This window comes from Sparus aurata, chromosome 16 (genome assembly GCF_900880675.1).
Source record: "Sparus aurata chromosome 16, fSpaAur1.1, whole genome shotgun sequence".
NCBI classification, from domain to species: domain Eukaryota; kingdom Metazoa; phylum Chordata; class Actinopteri; order Spariformes; family Sparidae; genus Sparus; species Sparus aurata.
In genome coordinates, this window is record NC_044202.1 from 10289069 (window position 1) to 10307238 (window position 18170).

Consider the following 18170-nt stretch of genomic DNA (forward strand, 5'->3'; position numbering starts at 1 on the left):
TGCACGTGCTGGTGTAATCAAGCGTCCATTGTTTAATTTTTTTGTTTAGTTTTTTTCACATTATAAGAATTATATCTAGTATATCTGTTGGGCTTTCGGAGTAAAAATGTTGATTAAGTGCTTTTTTTCTTTCTGTTTTTACAAAATTTGCAGAATTCAAGGTGATTTACTGTCAATAAAAATGACCTGTTTTTGTTTTATGGTGTTCTCCGAGGTGAACCGCGCCTCCCCTATTTTGGAGCTGTCCTTATAAACAGAGGCTGTGGCCACTGTGTGTTGAATAGAATAAATAAATACAGTAAAAATAAAGTGCACTCTTGTAGATCGTCCAATATTTGATCTAAAGTAGTTTTGCCCCTGTCCTATATGTGACCTGGAGGTGCAAATATTCCAGAGAAATTCCTGTCAGCGCAGTCAAGTGAATTTGGGTGTTGTCCAACTTGACTGGCTGCCTGTTGTGTTGGCTCATAAAGAAAAACCAGGAGACACTGTATCATGTGATCAGCACCAGAAGATCATAAAATCGTCACTTAATGTCTCAGAACATTATACAGCACCAGAGAAATCTGATGATGCAGTTTTTTTTTCTTTGCTGTAAGGAGTGAGGTGTTTGTCATCGCCTGATGCTGCTGGTGTTGTCTCCTGTGTAAATAATCAATCTTTGATGTTAAATTCATGATTTGGATCATCATTGGCAGTTGCTTGTCTGTAAATATAACACTCACTCACTCAGCAGTCTTATAAACAGATTGAGAACGGTGTTTTGAAATAAATGTTTGAGATGCACTCATATGTGCCAAAACCTGGCCCGAGGCATACGCTCAACAACTTGATGTTCTCAGGTAAAACCCTTGTATCTCCTAAATTAAGTATTCTTGTTTTGGATTGATTAGATGATGCGTGTTGGACATTATTATGTTATGTTGTTATTTTGACAGATATCGATTTGTAATCAGTGGCAATGATCACTTTTTGCGTCACAATTTTGATTTTCACTGGTAAAAAAGCTATTCAAATCACGACGATGTGACATTTGTTGGGGGTCCACATCAAACAATTGTGTTTTCTTGCATCTGGAGAGCAAGATTTGTAGGCTGTAAAATGTTGTATATAACATCACTAAAAATGGAGATACAAGGCTTAAATCTTCACAGTGAGCATTTTATTTAACATGGTGAATATTATTTGCTGTTAGAAGAAGAAACCAAGTTTACATTCTCGTTCACTTATTTTGTTAAGTGAAAAAAGTGCTAACCTGTTTGATTAGCACTTTTTTAGGCCCTCAATTGCTCGGGCCGGCTCCTTCCCGAAACTGAAGGTAGATAAAAGCTTGGTATGCCTTTATCTCTGAAGAGCCATTGCCACATGTCTCCACAGCTGAATCTCCGTGACAGGTTGGGACCTAGAAGGCTGTTTGGTTCAGATTAGCTGTGAGGACACCCTTGTGTCTTCCAATGGTGTTAACAATAGCGCTTACATTAAAATATTTGCTTCTTCCTATGCAAGAGTTCAGGCCTTAATATGCTCTGATACGCCATAAAAGATAAGATTATACCTTTCCCCATACTTCAGTGTCCAATTACAGTCAGCATTGTGTAAACTGTTGAGCTGGCTCCCTCCCTGTGTGTCCACCACCTCGCCTTTTTCTGTTGCCAGACAGGACAGATATCCTTGAAGGCAGACATAAAGACATAAAAAGCCTTGCTTCCTTTGTGGATTGTATAATGAAAGCGGAACAAAAACCAGGCTGTCAGTGTTTGTGACAAAATGACATGAAGATTTGGAGTCCCTGAAGAGTCTGAATCACTGAGTTGTCCTCACTGCATTACAGGAACGATGCTCTCTCTTGCTCTCTCTCTCTTTCTCAATGTTTTGCAATAGATTTAATAGAGAAGTAGTGAAGTTAGACACAAGCTCTTTACCTCAGAATTTTTGCTGATTTTGCTCTGCGTATATCATCCAGATCTATTATTCTGGCTATGCACACTGACACAGTGCTGTTGCTTTTAGCTTATCCTTATGCAAACAAATTGTTCATTCACTTTTGTACAGTTAATGCCTCAAGTCATTGCCCCAGCACATAATCGAGTCATTGTGGTAATGATCTCTGCAGTTGTGTTCGAGGCATTGTATTTGTGAGTGCTCTATGTTTGCCTTACTCCTGTTTACCCACCACTGTTCAGTCCCTCCCAACTGTTTTATTGCCATAAGGTGCTGGGCTATAAAGGATGAGCTCATTTGGGGGCCTGGCATGTTGCTCATTGATTCATGGTTAGCCCATGCCTCCCTGGCACTACATAACCTTCAGTAGCAGCTGAGTCAAACAGGAAAATGGATAGGTCTTTACGTGTCTTTCCTTTTTTGGGGGAAAAGAGTAACACTAATTTCAACAAGCTGCTTTGATGAAGAGCTATTCTTTTTTGTGATCAGTGTCCTCCATTATTGTACAACTTAAAGTTGACATCCACAGGATGCACAGTATGTATTCTTATATTTATATAACATTTGCCTTTTGTCCCACAGTGTACAATGTCCATTAGTTTCCTCACATATTTTAAAGGAACAAAAACACAACTCGTAGAGCCATTAAAGACACAAATGTACTGTAACAGTATGAAAAATAAAAAAGGAGATTAAGCCAAAAATGTTTTAGATCTTCGTTCTTCTCGTGCTCTTCCCTGAAAGTGCTTCCCTCTCTAAGAGCATTTGCGACAAACTGCTGTAGTGCTCCCTCGAGAATAAAGTGTCCTACAAATTACAGTAGTAGCATCTCTCAGAATAGCCAATTATGGATGCTTACATGGGTTTCCCCTGGCTATTATCTGTATATCAGTTTGATCCCACGCAACCTTTTCCTGTGCAAAACCTTGACCTGAAAAGACTCTTCATTTGGATCTGGTTGTGAGGAATCGAAATGCTCTGCTCTTTCCAGAATAAAAGAACATGAACAAATGTGTGCTAAAGTGTGTGGAGAGAGAGCAGCCCAGTAACCAGTGCACCTGAGTGTCAACAAAGAAAACAGAGCACTGGATGCATGAATTTGGAGAAGAGAATGGTTGAGTTGCAGCGCTGCTTGTTTTTTTCCGTTTGGAGAGTTTGAGATAACTTTGAGATCATCGTGTTGTTGTTTAGAATTGTAAATTCCACTGCTTCAGCCATGTGCACTCTACACACAACAACAGCATTGCAGATTTTACAAATCCAAGCATATTTTAAGATTTCTGAGATGGCAGAAGAACCATGTTAATGAGCTTTGCTGTCTGGCATGCACATTGAGTTGGTTCTGATCGAGGGATTTAGTCTTAGATTTCAAAGTAATCTAAAGCAGACCTGACGTCTTATCAAGCTTAAATAAGCAGTCCTACCCTTGAGCTTGTTTTTGACCTGTTATTAAAGAGACCATAAAAAAACAATTTTACTGCTGTTTTTATTTTGCTCTCCCTGCAAGGTTGTTTCAGAGAAAAAAATAGTAGAGTGCCCTTTGCTTTGGCATTAGTTGATTGCTGTATAAAAATAGGCAGCCAAGGATGGACCTATTGTGGATCCTAATTGATGTTTACAGCAGCCAGTAGCCCTGAATTGGTGTTACACCTCCTGCCATGGAGCCTGCAGACTACCGGTGAACACTGGAATGGGATGGAACTACACAGGTTCTGAGAAGTCAGAGGCTAGTTCGACCACGAGGGATACAGTACCGAGGTGGTTTTCTTTGATTGGTTTGGCTCCTTGCATCCTGAGGCTAGTGAGCAAGTATGACCACTAACCTAGCCGTATGAGTTAGCCAACTTCCTCACAGCAACTACAGTAGCAACAGTTAGGGGTAAGTCTTGCAAAAAAGCTACCACTATCTGTCCATAAGTAAACTCGATAAATCACCTTGGTATTGTAACAAACCTTCATTCTTCTTGGAGGCTGTGTATGGCTGTGGCCCAGAAGTGTTTATTGTTAGCAGTTGTTAAGTTACTTCAGCAAAAAGTTAAGCTATCTGTCCAGAGTTAAGACAAAGCAGCCCAAGGACATAAGAAAATACTTTCTCCATGAAATATGATTACTTATAATAGATTACGTGAAAACGATTCACGGAAAGGTACGTCAATGCGTTGGACGTAAGCTGTACTACCTGCATGCTTGAGCACTGGAAGCAGAGGCATCCAGAGTCATTTGATCTGGTGGTGCGATAGAATGCCGCAGGTTGGTGCAGCGGTGTGGGAGTGTCACTCCATGGTCCATGTGTGTGTGACGTGGTGGGAACCACTGCTGACCAATTTGCTGAAAGACGAAACTTCTGTGTTGTTGTGCTACTGGCATTCTGGTCCTGCCAGTGATCGTTTGTCCTTGTTGACAAATTAAAATGCATAGATTAATCAATTAAAAAATAAGCATTAGGTGCAGCCCTACACAAATTAGTAAATAAAGTTCAGCATGAAGTTGTGTTTTTTGTACTGCCCCTCTGGCAGTGTTCATCTTTTTAAACATCCATAGCAGCATCACAAAAATTAAGAGAGCATACATGCCCCCGAGTACAGGATGATTCATCAACATTTTTAAGTAGTTAGATGACTACTTATCTAACTAGAAAGTAACAAACTCTAAAATACCCCAAGTTCCCTTTTGGAGAGAAATAATAGGCACTCCTTCACTGAACATGTTGTGTCTTACACATTTCCTGAATGTGTGGTTGTGCAGCATAATAATTCTTGCTGTTATTGGCTCATATCAACCAACATCATTCTAAATGACCTGTGAATGAATAATTAATACTGCACATTTCAAAACTGAGTTTTTCTATTATTTGTACCTCGTTGCTACACAAACCTGAGATTGGATTTTAATACATCACATGCTGGCGTTGACAACACAAAAGCAGCAGGACAGACACAGCGTAATCTCTCAATTATTGTATGAGAGGTAACATCCACCATCTGTTCATGTGGCGATGTTGGAATCAAACTGACACTGTCGTGTGACATCACTCTCTAAAGATGTAATCTATGAAGATGTGTGCACTGTGGAAGGTTTTTCTGTAAAAAAAAAAAAATCAAGGCCTTGTGGAGCCATGAGCCAACATGAAAGATATGCTTGAGAGGCTGCAGATGAGGCCAAGCATTTTATTTCTTTCATACAGATTTGAGAGTGCAGTGTGGAATGAAAGAAACTGTTTGGTCTTTGAAAGTTTCCAAACTCAGACAAATGTGAGGGGGAGGAGTAGACAAAGGGAACTTGCTTCTAGAGGATGTTCAAATGATCTGTTTGAGTTGGTTATCTTGCTAAATGTCATATCATTCATTATGTTCCAAAATGTGCAATGTTGTTCATGTGTATCTCTCTTATGTGGCTAAGCTTTAGTTGAAACCCCAACTGCAAGTGATATCTCTAACATTACCTTTCAACCTTTGTTAAGCTTGTTGACACACCAGTATAGTGCACCTATATGTATTTGCAGAAATATGCACATTTTAGGTGTTTAGGGGCTCCAGAAATACTAATGTACATGTTTTGAATATTTTTGAGGATCTTAGTAATAGATTATTCTCACATTTTTTCTTAAAAATAGCCAGTTTCCAAAAAGCAAACTAACCTCTCTGTTTGTTTGTTTTTTCAATCTCAAGAACGCCTTGAGGGAATTTTTCAGATTTGATACAGATGTCTACTTGGACTCAAGACTCAAGGAGGAACTGATTAGATTTTAGTGGTCAAAGATCGCTGTGACATCATGGCCTCCTATTCTTATAAATGCCAAATCTCAGGAACACTTTAAGGGAATTTCTTCAAATGTGGTACAGTCATCCCGTTGAACTCAAAACTCAAGGATGAACTTATTAGATTTTGGTGGTTAAAGGTCAAAGTTACATTTTTAACCATTACTCAACAATTCACAACACACATTGAGGATAGGAATGGGATAAAATGATTATGTTATGACTTTTGATATCCAACTGTGAGGTACTTCCAGTATTTCATTTTACGAGACTGAAATGATGTGGCAGGAAAATGCGACTGCTTGAGTTGACATTGTCCAATGATGATTCATATGGCGATAAGACTCGATGACGAAGTGAACATGTTGGTTGTGACATCATTTCCAAAAATTCTCTGTCTCCATCCACATGTAAACACTGCATAGAAAGACAAAGAGTGTCTGAATAGCTTGACCGTGGAAGGAGTTTCCAAAATGGCTGGTTTTCAGGGACCTGAAGTGTACAAAAGGCCAAAATATATAGAAAAGTGGACAAGGCCCAAGACACTGCTATTCTTGTTTGCACTGGGTCTTACATTACAGACTTTGAACAGAAAAGGGAGCTTTCCCGTACTTGATGCTGTGAGTAAGTAAATGTTATTATGCCCATTCAGTTGTGGGTGTTTTGTTAGAAGTAAAGATAAGGCACAAAAATGTGTTTTCCATGCTTATCACTTGCATGCACAGACATAAATGTTTGCATGCCTAAGCCTTGCACTACCTTAACCTTTACTTAAACTTTATCCTGTTCTCACTCTCATGGTCCAAAGCTAATTGTCACAAAGATAGGAGAAGCACACAATATAATTATGTCACTATCTCATCAAATTTCAGTTGTCCTTTGGTCTCCCTTACCTCCCTAGTCCACATCCATACTGGAGCTCACTAATTCATACCTATATGCTGGAATTTTAATGGCTTTCTATCTAAATAATTCTCACACCAGCTGCCAGCAGTCTAATTCCATGAGCAGCAGAGTAGATCTACTTGGTAAATTCCTTCCTATATGGAACTTGCTCGCCAGCTGAAGGTTTGGCTTTGAGTTTATATCTCTCTCCAAAGGAAATTTAAAGACACACCCTTTATTCAGGCACCGATCACCCACCTGTCTTTCAGGCCCCTTCTGGAACCTCTGCTACTGTGGCACATTCCCATGGGCTTGTGAATACAAGCTGGAGAGCGGCACTGTGTTGACGGGAAAAGAGGTAGCTGCGCAGCGAACTCAAAGGCCACACTCCCAATGAGGTCCCAGGAGAGCCATGAGCACGGACTGAACAGATTTCACATTAACACACTGGGCAAAGGGGGACCAAGGGAATGAGCAGAAGCATTGCTGCTCCTTTTGACTGCTTGGCAATACACAGCCACAGTTAATGAAGTGTTTTTGAAAGGGGCTCTGCTTGGAAATGGAGTGATAAGCAGTCGTAAAATATATGTGCGATGTTTTCACTGCCACAACGGCTCCTTGGCTCCCTACAATACAGCTGCTCAGCCCAGGCGCTGTGAGCATTGCATAAGACTGCTCAAAGTCAAACCATAAGATATGCATTGTAGCTGGCTACATTTCACTGCCTAGAGCCTCCTGTCTGCGTCCTCCGCCTCTCTCCATCTTCTTGTTTTCTTCCTTGCATCCCCCATCCCCTTATCCCTCCTTCTCCCTCCTTCTCGTCATGCTTCAGTGGGCCACCTGAGGGGGGATATGCGCTCCCCTTAGCCTGGTGACAGCTTGCAGGGAGATGTGGGCAGCCTTTCCCAGCTGGAAGACGTAGGAGAAGAGGGAGAGATGCTCTGGATTAGGGCTTCCACAGAGAGGAACTCCGCTGGGTTGATTTGCTACGATCAAGCAACAACACCAGCTACTTTTCAACAATTAACCTCAATTTTTTGCTTTTGTTTTCTCCATTGTACCATCCCACAATTGAAAGAGGAAGAAGGAAAGGACACATAAAATGTTAGATACTGATCCAAGGGTAATGGGTAAGGTGGTTTGGGCTGTAACTATGAAGACACATGTGTATGAATACAGATGTGTACAGTAAAATGCATGTATAGGTTTGTTGAGGCACTATATGATGACAGATCTTTGTCTTGCCCCATCAGCACAGAAATATAAAAAGCCTTTTGTACAACAATTACGCTCTACTATTTTCAAATTGAAGTCCTGAAAGGTCTGACACACACACACGTTTGAAACCACTACCTGTGGTAAAATTTGGAATTCTGCATCCTGCAATACATTCAGAGCTGACCTCAGAATACTGAATATTGTATTCAGAGGACATGATGTCAAAGTCCTCTGAGTCTTTGAGGTTGGATTGGCACAGCACAGGTCTTGCAGTGTTTATCTGAGCTTAGTATGATATACACACAGAGCTCCAGGCAGAGTTTTGTACGGTTTTTACATGGTGCCTGCCTGGCTCGCCGAAGAGGCCCCGATTGAACAAGCTTTCCTTTCTTTGACAGAGGGCGTTTAGCGCAGAATAACTTTTCTTCTTTGATCAAGGGTGTCGTAATTCTACAGTAAAGTTTAGGTCTATTTCTTAGAAGAAGTGTTGGAATGTTGTCAGTCTTTTAAATTCCAATGAGAGGCATATTTATTAGCCTCTGTAATTACTCTCCCTAAAATCTTGGCTCAAGTTTTTGTTTACTGTGAAGTCTTGCATTGCTGAAAGTGCAGAGAGGAAGGGAGATGGATGGACTCAGAGGACGCTCGATAGGATTGTAAACCACCTAAAAAATAGTGCACAACACGAAGTTTGTAATTCAGTAAGCCTTTTTTTTTCTGTCTGTACCCTTTTATAGGAGATACGCACAAGAGAACATCTGTCAAACATAAAGCATAAGCCTGCCTGTATGTTCTTTTCTTCGTTGTGAAACCTGTAATGTCTTTATTTCTTATTCTATCGGTGGCTTTTTCTGAGATTATTTAACTCATTTTGTCAACCCCTTTTAGTCATTACACACACTATCTTTGCCTGTAATGCAACTCAGTATGAAAACACTACTAAATGTTGTCTTAGAAATTACCATGTAGCTGACTCACTCGACAAAAAATGAAAACTAACAGCTTCATGAAAGTACCTCTTACAGCAGGGTTATTTATGCAATTACATTTTATTGTGGCTGTAGTATTGTGTCCAAGCTTTAATGTTCTGCGGCTGTTGAAGTGTTCCTTCAGGCCTGGTGTAATCCTTCTTTAACAATGACCGCCAGTAAACAATGGCAGTCTTTCAGTCACTACGTTTGGGGGGTGGAGAAGTTGGCTTGTGTGATTTTTACTGTCCGTGTAAATCTCCTACTCCTGCAGGTTTTGCCTTCGTAACGATCAGTGAATGAAGCCTCAACTCTGCTTGCTTTCTGCTCGGCTGCTGAGCACTCAACTTTGTGGTCTGTTGTTGATTAGGAAGCCAGTTTGATGAAGGCATTGTTTGGCAGTTTGGCTTGCTTTGCCTCAAAGTTAAGTAATTCCACGACTGGTTGAGACTGACAGTTAGGTGCATCAGGGTGGCTTGTGCCGTTATGAGTGTGCCTCGAGAGTGTGTGTGGCTGAAAAAATGATTAAGCTCTGTATTCCTCATGAGAGCATTTGGACCGAATTAACCCACTTCTTTATGACTGTATCTGGCGTTTAGGCACAGTTAGGCCAAGTAAGAACCTTTTTCCCTGACACCATCACACTTACTGCTGTGTCTGTTGTGGTACATTCCCAGTAACCAAGAAATAAATTCACTACTAGCAGACATTGGTTTGCAATAATAGAAACATGATTGTTGCTCTGTACCTCTGACCTACCAGTACTCTTAGCTGCTCCAGCTGAAGTCATTTCATCTCTGTGAGCAACAGGGCTTCCAAGGAGAAGATTGGGAAAGCGTTTATAGAGATGGAGCGTGGAGACTGGCTGCAAAACAGAGAGATGCAACCATTCTAACTCTGTCATTACTTTAACAGGCCATACACTGTGAGCAGTAGAGAGTGTACACATTTAGATTGGTTTTGTGTCTGTGTGCTTGTGGAGTCTGAGGGATGTGATTGGCCTGAGGCTGAGGCTTCAAACATACAAAAGACATAAGCTTTACGATTTTAATTGTTGTTTAACTGAATGATTTCTCCTGCTCGCTTCATGTCACTTCAGCGTCATTGTGTTTATTTTTTATAAAGGGGTTATTCACTCTAAATACTAGGGGTGGGAATCTCTTGGCACCTCACGATTCGATTCGATTCCGATTCAGAGGTCAACGATTCGATTCTAAACCAATTCTCGATGCACTCTCACACTTTGCCACAGCTGACTGACCTCACGCTGAGTGCGGGCTGGATTTCAACATACTGTGCGGGCTGTATGACAGTGTACAGTTTTCACATCGACTTGGATTCAGCTTAACAACGATGTATGCGGCTGGGAAGGATGGCTTTAAGTAACCATTTGAACACAGTGCGGAATGACAGAAATAGTTACAGGTGTCACAAGTTAACCTGGACGCTGCGCACTCAACGCCACAGCTAACAGCTAACAGCTAACAGGGGTCTCCACACCGCTCTCTAGCCGCTCGGCGTAAACAAATGCCTCAGACTGTTCCACCCATGAGTTGTTTGTGAGTACAGACATTCACGACATTCCCGTGTTTTTTGTTGTGTGCACACCGTCGACTGTCCGGGCGCTGCACTTCCGCACTTCTGAGTTCCGCCTCTTGCATTCCGTCAACATTACGTTGTCAATTAACATGTAGAAAATCGATTTTTGACATTTGTGAATCAATTCAGAATCATCCACGTCTGAATCGCGATCAATCTAAGAATCGATTCTTTTTCCCACCCCTACTAAATACAGAAAAAAAAACTTTTTTTATTTCACTCTCAAGCTTAGTGGTTCTTAATCTAGTGGTAGACAGTAACCCAGATGTTTCCATTATGTAGCCAAGAAGATTCCTTTGAGACTGCAGATCTCTTCTTTCAAGGTAGTGAAATTATATCTGGAATGAAAAAACTAAATTCTACTCTTGAAGATTCATACAACAACTGGCCCTCTTCATTTGAATAAACCTCCCACCTGTTTGCACCTCTCCTCCTACCTGCGCACCAAAGAACAAAAGCATATCAAATGCTGCTTGTGCTGGTACAGTAGTTACACTGACATTGATTTAAAAACACTGAAATAAAACTTGAATCTAGATGGCAAAATACCAGTGGAGGAAAGTGAGAAAGGATGTGTTTTTTGTGATTTAGGAGACTTGTGACAAAGTAAGACTTTTGTTTGAGTAGTTAGCCTGAGCCATCCTTTCTGTTTGATGTAATTTGCTGTTTTTCCATGCTTTCTTGCTTTCAGTGAGAAGTGGATATCACCCTCTCTACTTAATCCCTTTGCCACTCCTGTCCACTCCTGCCTACTTCAGAGATGAGTGCCAAGTCAGCCATCAACAAGGAGGTCTTCATACCCCATGACGAGAAGATGCTTGCTGCCGTGCAGGTTAGGCGGAGGACCAAAAAGAAGATTCCCTTCCTGGCTACAGGTGGACAGGGAGACTACATGACCTTCATCTGTCTTTCAGGTCAGAGGACAAATGACAGTCTTCTCTTCTCTTCTCTTCTCTTCTCTTCTCTTCTCTTCTCGATGTTGCAACCCAAAGTCACTTTTCAACACGTCTCCCCTAATTCTCGCACTAATGTTCACACTGATGAGCATGTTTATGTGTCCTCTGCCAATAGGATGACACGCTAACTCAATTTACGGCTGGGCTTTAGGTCAATCCTTTTTAAATAAATTAGATTTAAACTTAAATTGAATTATTGTTTCAACAGAAATTGAGGTTTAGATTATTTTGTTTTTTCCCCTGTTTAAAAGTGAGAGGCGATATTGCTTGTTAATTGAATTAGCCATGCATATTATTTATGAGAATAGCTAGAGCCTGTTAATTTCAGTGCCAGCAGAACTGCTGATGAAGATCAATGACATCTCTTAATCCTACCATTTTATTGTGTATTAAACTCTGCTTTCGCAGCAGATCACATCACTAAAAGTTCAAAGGTACTTAACTGTGAAGAGGTGGGATTCATCAGTATATCAATACAGCACAAAGGCCCGCACTGTTTCTCAGTATGGAATTCAGATTCAAGGTTGCCTTGCCGTACAGCTACACAACACTGAGCTTCTGTGTTCACAGTCTCAGATACAAACACATAAAAGCCAGTTATGTAAAGTCACAAATTAACCACAGGTTCTTGAAAACATATACTGCTCTTCTGAAGGGTTTGTGATGACTCATTCCTCCTTTGAGATGGAAATGAGTGTCAGGTGATATTCACTTGTTATAATGTCAGTCTCATCAAGTCCCCAGCAGCAGCCTTCACCTCTGTGCCCCAATTGAGCTCTGCTGCTCCGAAATTGGTTAAAGTCAATGGACGGCCTAACTGCTTAGACTGCCTGGCAAAATTGAGGTGGATAAACAATCTGATATTTTTTTAACAATTATTAGAGTGGAATATGTGACATTATATTGATAGATTAGAGATTGGTTTTGACGAAAAAGCTGCTGGTTTGAATCCCAAATGTAGCTGTGAAAATTGGAGCATCAGCAAAATCGTTTTCTTATGAAAACAATACATTTATTTGTATTGAACCATTTCGGTACAGGACGTTCAGTTCGGTACAGGGCTGTGCACCGGTGAGTTCCCGGAACGGAAGTTGCGCATGTTTATTTTCCGCCTGCAGCTACATGTGCAGCCCGTTTACATCGTGGCTAACGCTAGCGAGAAAACGGAGCTTGAAGACCCTCCCTTGTCGCTAAAGTCTAATGCTTGGGAACACTGAGGCTTCCTCATTAAACATTGCAACGGAGAAAGACATGTTTCTGGTGTGACAGTTTAACTGGTGTTCATTTTATCGGTGAGGGTCCCAGGTGTGGTGGAGTTGTGATTTGAGAAAAGAAATGTGAAGGTTGAGTAAAACTGAGCAGGGCTACATGCTGGAACTGTGAGTGCTGCACTTTACTTGTGGAAAAGTTTTGTTAAAGCCCTTTAACAAGCTGTGAGGAATTTATTTTTATAATATTTAATTTATTTTTTGTTTGAGAATATTTTATTCATTGGAAAGCTTATTTTATATACATGTTGTTTATTTGAGAATCATTTATTTAACTTATTACCAGGCAGCACTTGACAACAGTATTACATTTTTTTTTTTTAATATATTTTGTGTAATTTTTTGTATACATTTTTAGTTTACAAAAGTTCTGAATACACAACAAGCAAATTTCTGTTTTGCATTTTGTTCCCATACTGTACCGAAAATGAACCAAACCGTGACCTCAAAACCGAGGTACGTATCGAACCATGATTTTTGTGTATCGTTACACCCCTAGTAAACAGTCATCTATGTAGAAAACTTGTTTGATTTCTGTGGAGAGAGTCCCCAGACTTAAACTCGATACGCTACTTCTTTCTTCATGTAAAAACTGTTGCAGCAATTTGTCCTAGTGACATAGGTGTTTATTTTTATATAGAGTGGGGAAGTGAAATCAGATCACAAGTGGTAACTCGAGATGCGTGTTAATACCTAGTTTTATCTGACGGACCTAAAGTTGACCACTTTATCGGACCACTCAGACTGCATGTTGATACCAAATGTGAGCAGCCTCAATGTGTAAGTGTGTGTCAGTGTAACCTAGATAGGGGGAACAGAATGACTGAGGCAGGGTCGGTCTCAAATCCTTGGTGATACGCTGAAGGGTAGCCAATTTAAAGCTGCCTTAAAGTTGCCTTCTGTGGAGGATTTACACCCCAGACCTCTGCATCATCTGGTAAGAGCAAGATATGTCTGCTGTAGTGCTACTCCAACTTTTCTGTAAGGTTGTGGAGGCCTAAGCCTGGACTGTGACTAAAGCGACTGTGGGCTGTTCTTACCTTATTTACCTTTTACATAACACAGCTGAATAGGTGCGTCTTCTGTTTTGCTTCATGGGGGATGTAAGTGGGAGTCAAGGCCCTCTGTCATTCATTCACTGCCATCTTTGCTCACTAAGAGCAGGAGACATCAGGCTTGTTCATCCTCGTGCTGAAAAGCCTTTTGTTGATTCAATGTCTGTGATTTTCAAAGGAGGAACATTTTGTCTCCTGCTCTCATTTCAAATACAATATCTTGTATGTGTGAATAGATGTTGCATCATCAAAAACAAATCAAGAAATCGCACAGTTTAGGGTGACTTCGACCATTAACAAAAAACAAGTTTATTCTTCTTCAGTTGGCTTATTCAAAGTTTTTTTCTGTCTGCTCTGTACTAGCAGTCGCCTGACTAAGCTGCTGCTTTGTATCACATGTGGGAGCACAGAAGTGAAGGCCAGCACTGTTGTGTAGTTCACTTGTGGCATTGTCATGTGGCATTTCTTTAAGCCAGCCAAGCATTGTTCTGAGTTGTTTGTATGTGTGTGTTCCTGCGAGTGTAATGTATAGCAAAATCATGAATGTGAAACCAGGCTTTGCCTCCTAGCGCCTTGGGGTCACAAGACTGATGTGTGTGACTTTGAGTGTTCAGCTTGTGTGTAACTATGTGAAAGCACTGTGTATGTATACAAGGATGGGGGGAAGGGGTTTGCTGACAGTCTCATGGCTGCAGTAGCAGATAGTTGAGGCCTGAGGGCCATACAGTGGCAGAGTTATGTAATCTGTGGTATGTCACAGCTAAAGGAAGCCCACAGTATGAGGAGCTGTGCTATATAGACAGCCACGGGCACTTCACTCTCAAGCTGAGCAGGGTGCCAGGATGAAACACCAGGCTATCACTGCTGCTCTAATTCCACGATCATATGCTGTAATGCAGTCACAAGGTCTGACTGAGTACAAGAAAAACAAGACTGAAGAAGACTGTTGTGAAGTTTCTTATTTGTTTGAAACAAATCACTGCTTCTACAGACATGCTAAATGGATGTTATGCAATTGACCTTGTAACCGCAACATTCAGTTTGAGCTGTCTTGTCACGAGTGGGTGACTCCGAGTCAGTGAATCGGGTGTTTGTTGAACACATGGCTTTTTGTCTTAGGTGGAGAGCTACATCTGTCAGTGGAACAATAAGGTCTGGACAGCTGCCACTTTGAGAGCAGTGCTTCTTGTTTCAGAATTACATGTGGCTCCAGGACAACAAGACTGTTTCTGCTCACACAGCTAACTTTTGTTTGGCTTCAGGGTGAATTAATCAGGTGTAATTCAGCAACACAGAACAATATTATTCTTAAATTCCCTCAGTAGCAATGAAATCGATTTCACTTTCACTTTTTCTTCGCACAGTCTGATGGTTTTCCGTCTGAGTCACATCTTTCAAGGTTTTATTGTGGTGAAAACACAACACAGATCATTCACAAGACTATGTGATATATGCGATACACTTGAGCAAATCTAAACCTTTTTCTGATACCGTTGATGATTATGGCAGCCATTTCCGATCATGTTGCAGTATGGAGTCATGATGCCATTTACCTAGCTGTCTATTTGACTTCTTACAGATAATTTTCAAATGTAGTCTTTACTAATGCTCATTATCAAAGATGTCTGAGTTATTGTACCACATTTGCGATAAAACTAAACACTTTCTTAGGTTGCTTTAGACTTTCTTTTTATTTATTTAGATCGACAGTATTATAAAAGTTATTTCTGATTGTCATAAGTGTTTTCCATCATTGTCTTAGATGGATGACTTCTCAAGGCCATTTTGTTCTTAAATTTTGCGCTGATCCCGCTGTGATGACCTTTTTAAGATCTCTTTGACCCTCATACTCATACATGTTCACACAGAGTTGCTCAGCTGCACACAGAAATGTATGTTAACACTTTCACAACATCAGGGAACTATATGACATAGGAGTGTGATGGAGCAAAGCCAAAAGCTTAACATGGACCAAGTTGGTGTGAGAGCTTTCTCTTTGATCACTGGGCTTCATGCGGTGCCTTTATGGCTAGACCCCAGGGCTGAAACACTGGACCGCCCACAGAATGTTTGGCAGGAGAGATGTGAGGGCCAGATGAGTTAGATAAGACAGCGAAGGTTCACTGGAGCAGCCTATTAGTCTACATGGTTTTCATTACATTTTTTTTTCTCATCTGACATGAAAACATATTTTCATCCTTCCCCAGCCCATTTCTGCTCTGAGCAATCCTAATTTTCAGCACCTCTTTTGGCCTGGTTGCTTCCATCTGTGTGTGTTTGTATGTGTAACTGCTACAGGTTGGCGGCTATGGGGGTTTAGTGAAGGAAATGAGGAGCCATCTGTTGGTTTCCAAATCATATTATGGAAGACCAATCGCTTATTTCCACCAACTAACTTTGCTTTATTAATTTAAGCCAATGTTCCTCTGCCAGTTATCTGTCAGTTATACATGCTTTGTATGTCTGGCTGTGTTACGTGTATTTATTTTCCCTACTACATGTGCTTCGGGATATGATGCTTCCATGGATGAGAATATAAGAAAAGTTTTTTGTTTCACACAGAATTCTAATACTTTCCAGGATTCTGATAATCGTGTGCAGTTTTGTCTTTGATTACTCAAGGTCACATATTTAGGTTTGTCATTACTAGACTGATCCAAAAACCCAATCATTACTACGATACTTGTGCGTATGTAAACACACTCATTGTTGCTCTATGCTAATCTGTGAATTTCCATGTGGGAAGCATGTGGGTATGCATGTTCATGGGTGTATTCATGCACGGTGTGTTTATGCAGGCATGTTATTATGTGGGTTGCTTGACATGTTTAATTTTAAGCGTAGGCTGTGTGTTACGTATGATATGCTGAAGAACCTCATGCTGTTGTCTCGGTTGGTGTGCATCTCATTTTGTATGTTTGTGTATCTTTCTCTCATCACAATGAGACCACAATGCAAAGTAGAGAGGATGTACTTCATCATTTAATTTGAGTACGTTTAATTAGAGCCAGTGATTTATGACACTAGCGTATATTCCAATAACTCCCATCTATCTTGCACCCATCAGTGGTGAGCTCCCTTCGTTGGAGGGACAAAGATCTCCTGCCTTCTTTTAAAAGAAACACATTCAGTAACAGAGTCCAGTACCAGTGTTTTCTCCAAGGCCATGTAGAATATAGATTATTTACTTACCACATGAGTTTGTGTATCGTTCTTTCCACCTCACTCCATTCATCATCAGTCGTCTCAAGGCTATTGATTACACAGTGAGATAGATGGGCAGGAAGATAGTGTAGCTCACTAATATATTAAGCTGCTCAGGCTAATCAGAAAGTCAGATCAGTTACAGCCTTGGTTACTCAGTTCTAACACACATCAGTCTGAGTTTCGTTGTTGTACATACATTTAAGTTTTTGGATGTGTTTGCCAAGGTTAGTAGATCCTCTTAAGTCCACGTGGATACATATAAGCATCTTGGGGGATTCAGCACTCCAAATTTAAGGAGATATCATGTTTTATTTTGAGGGGAGTATACGGTAAAGGTGTGAATCTTCACTGGCCTCACAATTTTGTTCAATTAGCATTTACCTTTCATCAATTCAAATATAAATTCAGCCTATCATTATTGTTACTTTTTGACAGGTGAGCTTTAATTGCTTATAATGTCCATTTTGGTGGCAGTGTAGATGAAAATTGGACCAATGAAGCGATGGAAATAGTACATTTCAACCTATACAGTTTTAAGTTCAGCTCAATACTGTTCTTCTCAGCATTTTCTGCATTTTTCCAACTGACAGAACTTTTTAAACATCTCACGGAGTCTGAGCAAATGTTTGTTAACGAGGATCAGCCTGGCATGGGTGTGTGGGTGGTCTCTGTTTTGTTGTGAAGAATGTTGCCTTCTGTGAGTTTCTCACAGGGCCAGTGACTGATGCTGGCCTCCCTGTATTTACCGAAAGCAGAGACATGCAGCCCACTCACACAGGACCAGATACATCAGCATGACACTAATACCACATTCCCTGTTAAGTCATGTGTGTGTGTATGTGCATGCATCCGCGTGTGCGTGGCATCCATATCAAAACCTCTTTGTATCAGTGGGCTGTGGCAGTCTTTATCTAGACTAATTAGGTTCTTGCAGCTCAGCTCATTTTTGTGCCAGACCACTCTCTAGAACATGAACTGTCTTCACCTCTCACTTTCGCCCTCTCTTATCGTGTCTGCCTCCTCCTCAACCCTTTGCCTCCAACCTCCTCCTGGCAAAGATGAGGGACCTTAGCTTTACCTAGGAGAGCTATCACAGAATGTAAAAGCTAAGAGAAGTGAAGGGCAGAAGTGAAAATATTAAAGGGATGGAGTGGCATCTTTTGGAAACTTTGGAAAAGTTTGCAAGAAAGGATGTCAACATGCATTACGTCACATTCATTCCCTTTTGTAAATTGCCAATATCCTCTGAAATTATATGAAATGTCTGCATCAGTGACAACTTGTTCCCAGTTGTTTGGGAAGGCATAGGAATACC

The 18170-nt window shown here is 40.8% G+C and overlaps 1 protein-coding gene across 2 annotated transcripts in view; it reads left to right on the plus strand.

Moving 5' to 3' along the window:
* Window positions 1–18170, plus strand: part of stxbp6 (syntaxin binding protein 6 (amisyn)) — a 60543-nt gene that overhangs the window by 542 nt on the left and 41831 nt on the right. For both annotated transcript variants that reach the window (XM_030444040.1, XM_030444041.1), the window contains exon 2: window positions 11061–11283. In XM_030444040.1, the coding sequence (XP_030299900.1) occupies window positions 11130–11283 (154 nt within the window). In that variant the 5' untranslated portion in view covers window positions 11061–11129. The remainder of the gene's footprint in view (window positions 1–11060; window positions 11284–18170) is intronic.